Source organism: Tachypleus tridentatus, chromosome 2 (assembly GCF_004210375.1).
Source record: "Tachypleus tridentatus isolate NWPU-2018 chromosome 2, ASM421037v1, whole genome shotgun sequence".
NCBI lineage: Eukaryota > Metazoa > Arthropoda > Merostomata > Xiphosura > Limulidae > Tachypleus > Tachypleus tridentatus.
Genome location: NC_134826.1, coordinates 112,177,852 through 112,192,658, shown reverse-complemented (window position 1 = coordinate 112,192,658; position 14,807 = coordinate 112,177,852). Strand labels below are relative to the sequence as shown.

General features: G+C 33.3%; 1 protein-coding gene across 1 annotated transcript in view; it reads right to left on the bottom strand.

Moving 5' to 3' along the window:
• Nucleotides 1–8,461, bottom strand: part of LOC143244856 (centromere protein C-like) — a 31,915-nt gene extending 23,454 nt beyond the window's left edge. Inside the window, exons 1-3 of the mRNA XM_076490275.1 lie at nt 8,445–8,461; nt 8,278–8,360; nt 7,681–7,922 (exon numbers count right to left, since the gene is read on the bottom strand). Of these exons, the coding sequence (XP_076346390.1) occupies nt 7,681–7,768 (88 nt within the window). The 5' untranslated portion in view covers nt 7,769–7,922; nt 8,278–8,360; nt 8,445–8,461. The remainder of the gene's footprint in view (nt 1–7,680; nt 7,923–8,277; nt 8,361–8,444) is intronic.
• Between the last annotated feature and the right edge of the window lie 6,346 nt (nt 8,462–14,807).

Here is a 14,807-nt window from a genome sequence, read left to right as displayed (position 1 = left end):
GTTGAATGGTCACAACTTGCCAGGATGACTAACAGGTAAGTAAAAACATCAGCATTAGTCACCTGAAGTTGGCCTTTCCAGTCCTGGTTTCAAGTTATGTGACGTTACGGCCATTTTTAGAAAACAAAGTAATAGAAGTTGTAAAAGACTCTCTGTAGTATAATATTAATTATTATAACTCACCAGGATGACTAACAGGTAAGTTCAAATATCAGTGCTAGTCACCTGAAATTGGCCTGTCCAGTCCTGGTTTCGAGTTATTTGATGTTACAGCCATTTTCTAATTTCATATAAAACTCGTTGTACTTCAAAAATGAATCATAAAAAAGGTCTAATTTATGAATTAAAAACGTAAATAGTGTTAAAAAGGTTAATGGCCTTTAAAAAATCAAAAACATTTGTAAGGTGTACAGTGTCACCATCACCGATGACACTGTCCAATGCTATGGGTAAACCTTGGGACAAAACATGTCTAAAATGGTGCTGTCGCTGAGAGTCGTAACAGCAGTAAGACAGTAAAATGTAGCTTATTGTGACCTGAGTGTCATACGTACAACACACTGGTGCATCAGTCCCAGATAAAAGATGAGTTAAAAAACTGATGAATGATGTGAGAAATGACCATGAAATTGTTGGAATGGATCATGTTTTCAGTCCTGGTCTTCATTGAGAAAAGAACACCACCAAAGATGTCTGGGTGATGAAAGAGAACATAACAAAACCATGTACACAAGAAGGAGTTAAGTATTAAACAAAAGGAATAGAATTCAACACAAAGAGTACCAACAACAAGGGAGCAAAGTAAGGAGGGACAGAGCATAACAAGTTGAACAGGTAAAGCTAGCAAAGAGAAGTGTAAAATTTCAACAGAAAACTTCTTTGAAGCACAATAAAGTGCTTCAGACAAAAGCTAAAGAGACAAAAAAGGAATACAGAAATGTTAAGAAAACAATAAAGATGAGAAAATTGGAAACCAGAGAGGAAGCATGGGGCCTAATCTTTACACAGGCTAAATATATGCTTAAAGTATGGAATCTGGAAAGAAAAGGACAAATGTCTACAAGTCAGAGGGAAAAAACCACAAGTGCAAAGGAGATACAGCATTTGAGTAAGAGATAAAATATGTTAGAAGGAACACCATAAAACTTAATAACAGCAGAGAAGGAAAGCCAAAATAATTGTGATCATAATGCAAAAGAACAAACATTAAATGGCACATGCAAGAGAAAAAAAAAGAAAAACAACTAAAAATAAGATCTAGAATGAAATTAAAAGGTTAGGGTCATTCCTTGAATGGTAAAGTACTACTCTAAATAAATCAGGTTAACAAGATAGTCCAAAAGGCCATTTTTAGCATAGTAGAAAACATCAGCTGATGGAACATAAACAATATGCACATTAAGCAATTCGTGATCCACTTTGCATTGGACAAAGGCTACAACATCCTTTAACAGTTAATAAGCCTCCAAAAGCTTTATAGAAAGAATACCTGTATGTATAACATATTTGTTAACACAGGGCTAAGTATGAGTTATCATCTATGAATTTATGAAAAAAAATTAATGCTTTTGAAACAAAGCTTAAAGAAAATGAAAACAAAGGTTTCCATAATAAATTCAAATGTCATCAAATTTGCTACTGGTATTTGCCATTAATTATTTATTTTCAGACTATTAAGTGTAAATACAATGGTTAAGACTGGTGTAGGAATTAAGCATTCACAGTTTGTTAGGTGTAATGAATGGGTTTTATTTAAGAACTCAAGACTGGCATTTATTTCTAAAGAAGCTAGTAATGAAGAAGATGTTAGAGGCAATCATCATCAAAGAAGATTTTTTTTTTTTTTTTTTAATTTCGCACAAAGCTACTCGAAGGCCATCTGTGCTAGCCGTCCCTAATTTAGCAGTGTAAGACTAGAGGGAGGGCAGCTAGTCATCACCACCCACTGCCAACTCTTGGGCTACTCTTTTACCAACAAATAGTGGGATTGACTGTCACATTATAAAGTCCTCACTACTAATAGGGCGAGCATGTTTGACGTGACGAGGATTCGAACCCGCGACCCTCAGATTACGAGTCGCACACCTTAATATGCTTGGCCATCAAAGTTGGAGCAATAGATAAAAAAGATATGGACTGTGTAAAATGGCAGCAGAATTTCAGGAGGATTTTAAGTTTTTATCTGCAAGGGATATATTTACTGAAAATTACTTTCAGGAAGTTAGAAAGAGTAAAAAGTAGTAAATTTAGTTATAATGAGACTATTCTGTTCAGCAATAAATTTCAGCCCTTGGCTTTTGCGGATGAGGTACTGAAGAAAAGGAAAACAAAAAAGTCACAGAAGGATGATTACTTTCACAAGGTATGTTAATAGAATAGTCTGTGGAGTAAATATGGAGAAAAGAATCAGACTATGCTACTCAGTGGCACAGGTGGAGAAGATAACTGATGGAGCAGGAGATATAATATTGGGGGGAGGGGCAAGTAGAGATACATATTTTGTTGTTCCTGTAGGGTAGAGTAGGTCAGAAAAGCTAATTACTAAAAACAAAGGAATGATAAAGGCATTTAAATACAAATTGTGTATCTTAATTTTGTCAGGGATAATAACTAGAATTAACTGTGGGGATGTAGTTATAAGTTATAGGGCTAAATGCTAGGCTTAAATTAGTACATATCGTTGAGCACATAGACTGACTGTCCTTGTGGAATAAGTTTAGTGGAAGAAAGGAAATGTTTTGAAAATTAATAGTATATATTTAAATATGGTAGGGATTGGCTCATTTGCTAAGACTATTAATTAACTTAGCTCTAAGGGAAGTTGTAATCTAGGACTAAAAAGTGGTGAAGGTCAGGAGCACCTAAATCCAAAAAGAACAAGAGGCAGAAAAAATGTTTAGAATAGAAAAGTAGTACAGATGTAGATATAACAGTTACTAGGAATGGAGGGTTTTGATATAATGCGAATAACTTAAACATGGTTAAACATTGATGATTTTGATTACAGAAATTTCTTTGAAACAGGGTTGCAGGCTGTTTAATAGGAATAGAGTATTAAAAAGGAAAAGAGGAGCGGCTTTATAAGTAAAATGTGAGTTAAATCCTGTTGAAGTTGAGGATATTAAAGATAACTGCAATGAGATTGAATCCATTTGGATTTCTATGAGTGGATATAAAAGAAAAAGGTTTTAATGGAAATTTGTTTTACACTATCATATGATGTTGATGAAATTAGTGAGAAACTATATGATAAAATTAAGATTTCAGTTGTTAACGAGGTCATTTATGAGTGATTTTAATTTCACGCACATAAATTGGGAAATGCCTAAGTCAAACCATGATGGAAAAAGGTTTTTGGAAACAGTTCAGGATGGTTTTCTTCACCAATTAGTGAAGTTACCTACAAGAAACAATCCTATTTTAGATTTATTATTAATTTCAAATACAAAAATGACTGAATTGAAGAAGAGAATTTAAAACTGGAGAACATATGGGTGCAAGTGATCACTGCTTTATTAGGTTTAATATTTTGCTGCATATGAAAATAAGGAATAATGATATTTTAGTAAAAATTAAAAAAAAAAATTTTGAAGGGGTATGACAAGAATTATCTGTTGTGAATTGGGCAGCTGAGTTATTTGGAGAAACTGATCAAATGTGAAATATTTTTTAAATATTCAGTATAAATATATTCCTTAAATAAAAATGGTAGCTGCAAGTAAAAACCCAGATTTGCTCATTAAGCATTTATGAAATAAAATTAAAAAAGGATAACACATTTAAGAAATTTAAATTGACTGCTTTGACTGGAGACTTGTATAATTTTTACAAAATTGGTGAAATAGTGTATTAGATCATAAAAAAGGATATATGACAAGAGGTTGACTAAAAATGTAAATTAACTGTCAGGATTTCTTCGGGTACATTAAGGGTGAACAAAATTTTAGAATAGGTGGTCGGGTCCTTAAAAATGAAAGCTAATATCTGATGATTGTGAGATAACTGGGTTATTAAATCTGGGTTTTTCTTTGGTTTTTACTAATGAAAATGAAAGCAGTATTCCACTTATTAAACAACTGATAAATGAAAACAAGACCAAACAAAAATAACTGCATTAATTTTGACCTGATTGAGAAAAACTAGGAAGTTTAAAAAAGCAATAAGACTCCTTGGCCAGATAATATTTTCCCAAGGGTTTTGAACAGTGGGCAGGTACCAAAGGATTGAAAGTCACCTGATGTAACTCCTCTTTTCAAGAGAGGTGATAAAAATTGTCACAGTAATTGCAGATCCATTAATTTTGGCACAGTGGGAGTTATTTACAGGTGAAACAAGTTTTGTTTTTCTAGAAAGGTGATTTGTCTTTGGAACAGGTTGCCTTCAGAAGTTGTAGAGGCAGTAAATTTAGAGTTTAAGAAAAACTTGACAGATACACAAATTTTACATAAGGACTGGTTTTATGTTTTTTTAAGTTGGAGAATGGAACAGCTAAAATGGACCAATATATTTCATGTTGTCCTAAAACATTATGTAAAATTGAACACATGTCTATTCATTACAGTGCCATGAAAAAGCATGAAGTTATTACAAGTGCATAGGGAGAGTTGCACAGTACATGGAGGTTTAGTTGCCCTTCTATTGGTGCAGTGCTACTGCTGATGATGTGATTATCATATGCCAGAGCATTTCACATTAAATATGTGAATTAAGATGGGAGTTAACTCAAGTATATGGACATGCAAATGCCATAAACAGACGTACAAAGAAAATAGTATTTCCACACTAAAACATGAGTTATTGTCTCAGAAATTAGCCAACTTGAAATAAATTTGTAACAGACATGTAAATTTTTTTATGTATTCATGCAGACTAAAAATTTTAAACAAAGATTTTGAATTCAAGCTTCAAAACTTCTTGTTTTTATCAATATTTTGTTAACAAAAACACAAGCACTCTCACATGCACACACATTTTATATATATTGTGAACAATAGTGTCTGTATAAGCATTGGTGTGTCACCCTGTTCAAAAGCTGTAGGAAGCTTGATATTCACTTTTCAAATGATGGGAGAACAGGCATGAAATATGTTGATACTAAATCTTAATTTACAAGCAGGATATTCTACACTAAATTCTTTGGAACCAATCACACTACCATTCACATTTCTCAAAATGACTCTTCAGAAACTTGTAAGTGAAGAGTTACTACAATTTTTTAAAAAATTTATACGAAACTGCTGATTACATTATTTTATTAAAATATGTAGTAAATTAGAATGCTCAGTTTGTAATAACTGCATTAATAAGAAATTGTTAACTGGGTTAACAATTAAAACATCTGAACAATTTTAAATGTGACATAAAAGCTTCTTTCAATTTTAATGACTTTTATATTCTCAATCTGTAAAGTCATGTTCATACCTGCTTTATTTTAACAATAATCACAAAAATAAAAATGTTTAACAAAGACCATAAGCTCTTTTTTTCCAACAGATGCAACTTTTTTTATGGTGTTTCTATATTGTCATTAGTTTGAGATACTAATGTGAGAAAACTGTTTTTGTAGTATGTGTTTCCTGTGTATTGTTTATAATTGGTTGTTTATGAATATAATTATATTATTCTAAGTACAGTTACAGTAGCAAGTTGTCCATGTTGGAACCTCTATACATAATATTACTAAATAAAACAGTTAGTCATACCTTTCAAACTTTTGAATAAACAATGATGATTTGAAAATATTTACGCTTTACAAGTTAATAATCTACTGTTACATTTCTTTTCTTTACTTAGGCCTACAAAAATAATGTTCTGTTTCCTCTTACATGCTGAGAAAATATATGGTACATAGGTAGGGATTTTTTTATTTGCATATATTTTAAATCGTCAAAAGGTATAGTAGCAAGGCAGAGTATTTTTTTCAATACAGATGCATATTTTATTACATAAATGCAATGGTAATATATCAGATTGTACTAGATACTAAACACTATCAGAAAAAGTATTATTTAGATATATGGTGTCTTCAAAACACTAACAGAGAAGTAGATTGTGCATTTGGAATCAACTATAACTCCGGCTAGATCTATCTCGGCAAGGCCAAGCTCAGTGTGTTTGGCTGTATCTCTCAGTTAATATAGATCACAGACATGATATCACATACAGAGCACCTTTTGACACTTTCCTGACATTATAATATGTGGTTACTATTGACCAAAAAAGTTACACATACTTTCATTATATGGAACATTTTTTGAACATATGAAACACAGTACAAATTGGACAAAATTAATAACGTGTTTGATGACACAGTCATTTTTGAAATGTAACTGAACAGTTAAAACTTTATTTAATAAACAAACATGAAGAAACAAAAATAGTTTCCCATTTTATCACATTTTATGCACTGGACTGAAGTGATAGCATTTTGTGCTGCATACAGATTACTTTGGGCAGTATCATCAGGTGAAGGGTTATGATTGTCTGGCTGATGTCTTAAAGTTGATGACACCTCTTAATATATTTTAGGCATATTCTACTTCTGTCCAACTGTTATAGAATTTTTTCGTTGTTGAGCATCATTTGTTTGCTTTTGATTTTAGTAAGTTTGGATTAGTGCAGTGAGGGCCTGTCCTGATTGGTTGTCTCTTCTGTCTTTACAGCCTGGTACTTCTTGATGTGTTCACAAGTACTATCTAAAAATGGATCTGGCAGCTAAGTCAATTTTGACCTGCCATGATAAGGTAATGTATCACAGATTTCATTTTCACACATTTGGAGACTGTAATGGCAGACTCAGCCGTGCTTGAATCAACTGTTCAGTACACACTGAATAGATGTAATAGATTCTTGTCTTTGTTGCTTCAATGTAAAGCTTGTCAGTACAGCTGCTCAGATGTCAACCATTTTACAACATGCTTGCTTATGCCTCTTGGTCAAGTTCTCATGTTTCGAAAGCACAGTTTTGGATACCCAAATTAAGAATGGATATAACCATCTTTGCAAGATAAATGAAATTGTGTTTAAGGGTACACCTCACAAGAATAAGTATATATTAAAATCTAGTTCCTTAAATATCCAGTTGATGTTGCATTTGATGATGTAATGTTTGACATTACTGGAACAGAAGCTCAGATATAATTGGCTGAGAGCAATCATACACCATAGCATCTGACAAATCAGACATATTTTTTTATCACTTTCACCTTTCAAAATATGGAAGAAAAATTGGTACAATTATTTAAAAAAAATAAATAATTTAAGGTAGTTTTTATAATGGTCAGTTGGAATATGAATTTTAAAAAACTTTATGATTAGACATTTATACATAGTATCAGTTTTTCCTAGGCTTTATGAGTATCATTAAGTCTACTTTACATATTTTTCAAAATCAGCTAATGGACTTGTATATTTTAATTCATAATAATTTTTCAAAGGAAAAAAGTAATGTTTTTATGTGTCTTATCACTTTCACAAAGAAGCTCAAAACGTATTCGGATGGAATGTGCAACAATTGTGATATCCTATTTTTTATTAATCCATAAAAAAAATATTACTGTTACTACTCTACTATGAGTAACACCTTCAAAAAGTGAATATAAATGCACCACTCACAATGAAAAAATGTAAGTAACTCAATTTACCCTTATGTTTTACTTGGTGCAAGTAAACACTGCTTACCCTTATGTTTTACTTCATTATTGGCCAATTTCATCTGCTTAAACTGTTTTTTCTTCTTCTTCAATTTCTTTTCCTCTACACTCCTCATTTTATAAACATTACCATATAGATCAACAGCATACAAGTTTGAAGAATGATATGGTTCCTTCAGAACTTCTGATCTGGAATCAAATGTAAACTCTTTCCTTTGGATCTGTAGGAAGGTTGGAATTGCTTCTGCCCTCAGCTTCTGTTTTTCAGTACTATGAAATTGATTATTTTACTTTCTGAAAGATATGCATTTTTTTTTGTGAATTTTCAAGTTTAAATGGGATAACACTAATTTATCTTTAAAATTGATCATTTAGTTTCTGACTATTTACCAAAGATTGACTTGATCTTTTCTGTTTGCCTTCTTATTTTACCTAGCTTCTGTACAAATAAGAACCCATGTAACGTTGCCTTTTTTCTGCAGTTATTTTTTTCTATACGATACCACGTCTTTGCCCTCAATTTTGAAATTATCTTTTGTGCTCTCACTTTACTTCTATCATCCTGAGAAAAAAAAAAAAGAAGTTAAACTAATTCAGCTTTACTGAACCTTTACAAATAACATACACATTTCTGCTTTTCAACAATCTATTTTCAACGTCCAATGGTACTTTCTTCTTTAACAGCAGACAATATGAATCGGGAGGCCACTGAGAAAATACCCCAAGTTTAGTACTCTTATATTTATGAATTATACTAATTTTTATTGTTTATTTTTGTCACTAACTACTTACTTGATTCACCACTAAAATTCTAAACTACTCCATGAATTTCATAAGGCGCCAAAATGCTCATATTGCCCTCGCTTTACTTTGCGTAACTGACATACTAATAAAAACAAAAATTAAGATTTATGTTTAATTCTAATTGAAAAGAAAGCTTTTACATTTTATTATTTCTTTGTATTGAATGTAAAGGTTAAGATATACTTGAAAAAAAAGTGAAACATATCTATACACTTCCACTACTAACGTTTGGTAAAATTTGTTAAAAGAATAAATTAATCGTTGTCTCACGTTGGGACATCGCCTAAGGCATAATTATTAGTTGTTATACCTGTTGAATATAAATTAGTACAGAAAGCACATTTTGCTAATTTATACTAAAAGGAACAAACAAACACCACTATGGCTATACTTAGCATTATCAAAGCTTATGTTGTTTGATGACAGATAACAGCACTGCATATCAGACCATTATATTAAATGTTTTTTTGTCTTCCATACTCACAAGCTTGTTTGTTTGTTTTGATTTTGAATTTCGCGCAAAGCTACTCGAGAGCTATCTGCGCTAGCCGTCCCTAATTTAGCAGTGTAAAACTATAGCGAAGGCAACTAGTCATCACCACCCACCGCCAACTCTTGGGTTACTCTTTTACCAACGAACAGTGAGATGGACCGTACATCATATAACACCCTCACGATTGAAAGTCGAGCATGTTTGGTGTGACGGGGATGCGAACCCGCGACCCTCAGATTACGAGTCGCACGCCACATGGCCATGCCGGGCCTACTCACAAGCTCAGCAACAAGTCTGAAGACATATAATAATAAAAACTGGGTTTACCTATTCGTGATGGGTACAGCACACATAGTCCATTTTGTAGATTTAGTTTTGATACTGCTGTGTACAAAAAGCATTAACTTAAAGAGGTTGCGATAAAATTCAAAGATTCAATTTCCATTATTACTCACTTAGTAATGTGAGTAATTATTTGTTTAAATGTAAAAAACAACCATTACATGACATGTTATTTCTATTTTTTAGAATGATAACGAACCAGACTGACAAGGAAAGTTTTTTGTTGTTTTTTTATTTCGTGCAAAGCTTGTTTGTTTGTTTGTTTTTGAAATTCACACAAAGCTACTCGAGGGCTATCTGTGCTAGCCGTCCTTTATTTAGAAGTGTAAATATTAGACAAAAAGGCGGCTAGTCATCACCACTCACCGACAACTCTTGGACTGCTCAATAGTGGGATTGACAGTAACAATATAACGCCGTCACGTTTGAAAGGGTGAGCACGTTTGGTGTGATAGGGATTCAAACTCACGATCTCAGATTTTGAGTCGAGCGCCCTAACCACCTAGCCGAGGCAAAAAAAGCCCATATGTAATGTTTACATAAACATCTTTATTAATACAATAATGTCTATTAATTTCTGTTTACTCGCCAATTTCAAGATTTTCCAAACTAATTATGACTAGCTGCTGGGTTGAGAAAAGAATTCGAACACGTCCGTACACAAAAAAGAAAGAAACATAAGAATCAAAATTCAAACTTCCAAAACTGTTCAACTGTTTACTTGTTAAATTTCGCAAAAAGCTACTGAAAGACTAACTATGCCACCCTTTCTTAAGTTTGTAATGACAGTTTTGTGTTTTGTTTTTTTTTATTTCGCACAGAGGTAATCGAGGGTTATCTGCGCTGACCGTCCCTAATTTAACAATGTAAGACTAGAGGGAAGTCAATTAGTAATCACTGCCCACTACCAACTCTTGGGCTACTCTTTCACCAACGAATAATGGGATTGACCGTCATATTAAAATGCCTTTACGGCTGAATGGGCGAGCATGATCAGTGACGAGATTGAAACCAAGGTCCCGAAGATTTCAAGTCGAGTGCCTTAATCATATAGCTTGTCACGTCACAAGATTTGTGACATGTAACCTTTATATAAGAAAGGTAATTGGAGCAAGCTTAAACCCTTCGTTCAAGGTATTTACCAGGAAGTACCTAAACATCGTGTAGAACACATGCATGGAAATTTTGAAATTTTGTTTTGTGAATATACTTGAATAAGAATAATTTATATACTAGTTTTGAAAGTGTAGAATAATTAGTTCTTTCACCTGCGAGATTATAAATTATTTCGTAATCGTAATCCAATAAAAAGTGCGATTTTACCATTCTAAGTCTGCAAGCATATTCCAGAAGTAGCACAGTAGTATATCTACAGACCTACACCACTAGAAATTGGGTTTCGATACTCGTGGTGGGTAGATCACAGATAGCTCGCTCTGTAGCTTTGTGCTTAATTCAAAACAAACAAAAAAACATTAAAGTGTGACGCAACTATACTCTTTACTTCAAACAATTCTTCCTTCCTCATCTATTACAGCATCTATAAATTTATCATCTGCTATATAATTCGTCATTTCTTGTAAAGCACCCAAGTAAAAAGGTAAGCAAGCCTTTCTAAATCTTCCAAATGTTTGGCTAATATATTTTTTCTTTCCTCTGTATCCTTTTAAAAAATTTTGTTCTAGATGCACGTATCTGATGTGTGTCGCTCCAAACATCTAAGATGGGCAACTAACAATACTTTCTACCTGTTGTAGTTCTCAGCGAGAAGGTTACTGAGTATTTTCATAGCTGAGAAACAAGATGAATAGCTTACTGTTTAATATTCTACACTTTCACTCTGGAAGTTAATTTGAACTAAACCTGATAAGTGTGTGTGTGTTTTCTTATAACAAAGCCACATCGGACTATCTGCTGAGCCCGCCGAGAAGAATGGAACCCCTGATTTTAGTGGTGTAAATCCGTAGCGTGGAACGACCTGGTAAGTCTCCTATGATACTTTTCTTTATTGGTTTCTCAATCATGTGATGTTTTTGAGTTTACCAGCTAAAATCTGCAATTGAAATCCAATTGTGGCTTTGTGTGTTCCATGGAAAACACATTCTATTACTCATTGAAATGTAGCAGGTGCAATACATAATCGGTGTGATAGCAGAAAGATTGTAATAATTCAGACGATAGGCCTTCCATTGTACATTTACTCATAGGTTTATCAACCATGTGATGTTCAAACGGCCGGTTAATATCTGGAACTGAACTTAATAGTAAAATGACTGAAGTTGCAAGGTAATGAATTCTTTTTTATTCTTTTAGTTTTCATGGTTTTGTTCATTTATTATTCCTCTATGATTTAGTTTAATTATGAATTTGGAACTACATTAAATGGCTAATCCACGTTGATTCTGAGTGAATGTGTGTGTATTATGCGAATGGCACTAGTTTCCCCATCAGCGATGTACAGATATTTTAAATGTAACAAAAGATATGTAAATTTATGGCCACGAGATGTAGTCGCATGGTCTAACGTCTGAATAAAACCATGCAATGAACATCAACGAGTTAGATCACGAGATATAGTACAAGAAAACATCGTCATTGATTACTACTCAATGTTTCAGTGATTTTTGGCATACTGGTATATCTGCAGACTTACAACGCTAGAACCAGGTTTCGATACCCTTGGGAGTAGAGCACAGTTAATTCATTATGTGGCTTTGTTTTTAACTATAAACAAACAATTATTTTATAATTCGGCTTTTTTCGTCTGATTCTGTTTTCCTGATTCTTTCACTCATTGAAATAATTATTAACCCTGACGTACATGTAGTATTATTCCTCAACGTTAATATCAGGTCCTGTGTTTTGATAACTTATAAACTTTGTATTCACCTCTCCGAAAGTTTTATTTAAGATTTCTATGATTATCAACGTAAATTCAATTCAATTGTGTTTAAAACATGGCTGTAGCGACTGTTGTGTTTCAAAACATAATATTGGCACCCTTTCATATAAGGTATTTGAATTTTAACTTTTAAGTGAATTGTTTTCTGAATTCCGTTAGGTGTAATTAATTTAGCAATAATTTAGTTTCATTTAAGTAAACTTATCACAGATAATAACTGTTACTATGGGTTCTAACGAAGGTGATGTGGCAAGTTTGAAGCATTCTATGATGATATTGAAAGAACACATGGAAATAAATTCTAGCATGCATGCTGACTGACCTATTCGTAGGAGAAAGCAAGTATTTTTCCTCTTGATCTCAAACTTCTACATTACCCCTGTGGAAAATTCATCAGTTTACGTCAGTGAACTTAACACACCACTCCTGCCCTTTAAGGAGTTCAGTGGTAAGTCAGATTTTAATCTATTGGAATGTTTAAAAATTCGAAAAAAACAACATTTTATACGTATCAAGTACCTGAAGATGGATGGATGGAAATCACAGCTTCTTATTTGAGAGAAAGACAACTAGAATGGTAGAAAGCTATGGGTCAGAAATAATTTGCAATCGCTATGGAAAACTTCAAGAAAAACCTTTTCTAATTTGTAGTTAGTGGTGTTAAATAATACTGAATTGACTAAAGAGCTTTTTAGTGAGAAGTATCACAGTAATACATGGGGTCAGTTAAAATCTTTATATGGAAAACTGTAAAAGGTGTAAATTATGAAACTGTGAAGCTACAGAAACTGAACTTGTGAAGTGTATTATATCACAGTTACGTGTTTCTCTGTGATTATAATTCGAATGCCACTTTTTGTTTCTTTTGCTAATCTGCTAAAATTTACTAAACAATACAATATCGGTGGACGACTAAACAAGAGACTGTGAAGTGTAAAATTTTTTATACTGAAACAGATGGTAATCGTCCTAGGCAGTCGTAGAAAGCAAAAATAGTATCCACGTAAAAATAAACTTTACAATGCAATTGACAAAGATAATCAACATATACAGTCGAGATATCTGTGGTACTCTTGTTGTATTCTTAAATTTGGCCCAATATGTTGCTTTATTTTTTTCTAATGAGCCACACATTTGGTGCAACTCAATAATGACTATCTTACAGTACCAGAGCTGCTCATTTAAATACTCAGTAGAATCTCTGATTGGATCATCTATACTTACAACCAAGCACTGATTTACTTATTTCAGAGCTTAGCCATTCCAGGTAGTTACCTTCTTGAAACACTTTAGGATACAGTCTTCCTTTATTGTGCTTGTGAATGTCAGTCGAATAGCCTTCTGTATCTTGCTGACATGGCACTGTGATCGTAGAAAGATATTCTCATTCACTTTTTCCAAGCTATTGTCTTATCATGTAATAAAAATTCTCAAAGGCCCCTACATTCCAGCAAGCAGTAGGCATTTAATTCGTGGTTACAGAGCAATGAAGTGCTTTAAGTTTTTTTCAGTTATTATTGCTTGTCCCAAATCTCCTCTCTGCATCATGTTTACTTCTGAAGTCTATCTTCTGGTTCAGGAGGCTCAGTTCTGTTCTGTGACAGTTTACTTCATCATTCAACACCTACTGTCTCACCTGCTGGTTAGATACCTCAGGTTGGCAGAAAGCATTCACTAATAGTAACACTAGTCTCACACTGATTCTATGTAGCTCCAACCAAAGCTGTGGTTAGATAACTCTGGCTAGCATGGACCTGGGAATCCAGATTAAAGTGCTTCAACTTGTCTCATACTCAACAAATGCCAATCTGATGACCCTCTTTCCAAGATTCTAGATTCAAACAATTTGAGACTCTCCCTCAAGGAAGAAGTATATCAAATGATCAGGATACACTAGATGGTATCAGCTCCTCTTCTCGGATTCTAAGTTGTGGGAGGACTTCTTCTAGACAACTCTCATGCACAATTATTATATTTTGTAGTCCAATATCGAAGACCCTCTCTGTCAATCAGTTCTATGATACACCATTATTTGCCTTTGCATTTTCGTTACCAAATGACGCCGCTACAGCGGGCAAATAGGGGTGATATCGAAATAAAGACATCATAGTTTCAAAAGTTGCCATCAGAGGACCTGCCGTTAGGATCGTGCTGCTAGGACGCCATGAACGTCATTATTTTGTTAAACTGTCACCAGAAGTTCCATGACTGTAAATCCTTTTAGAAATACAATTTTAGCTCATCAGCAATAATATTTAACTTAATTGATAATAAATTGTTGATTGTGTTTGCTGACTTTTAATTGTATTATGCTGACTTATCTATTGGCGTCAAAGACAATATATTAATGCATAGAGTATAAAACACTACTACAGACAATACTACATATCACAAGGTGAACATCTTGAATTACGTTTTATTGGTATTTTGTGTACTTCTCTGAATAAAAATGGATGCTAATTTCAATTTAATAATATTGGCAGGCGTATATTTCATAACTGTTTAAATTGAAATAGTGTATGCCAGATGAGAAGAAGGGCTTGATTTGTTTTTTGTCAAGCTCAAAGCTAAATAATGGACTGTCTGTGCTCTGCCACCATGGGTATCAAACGCT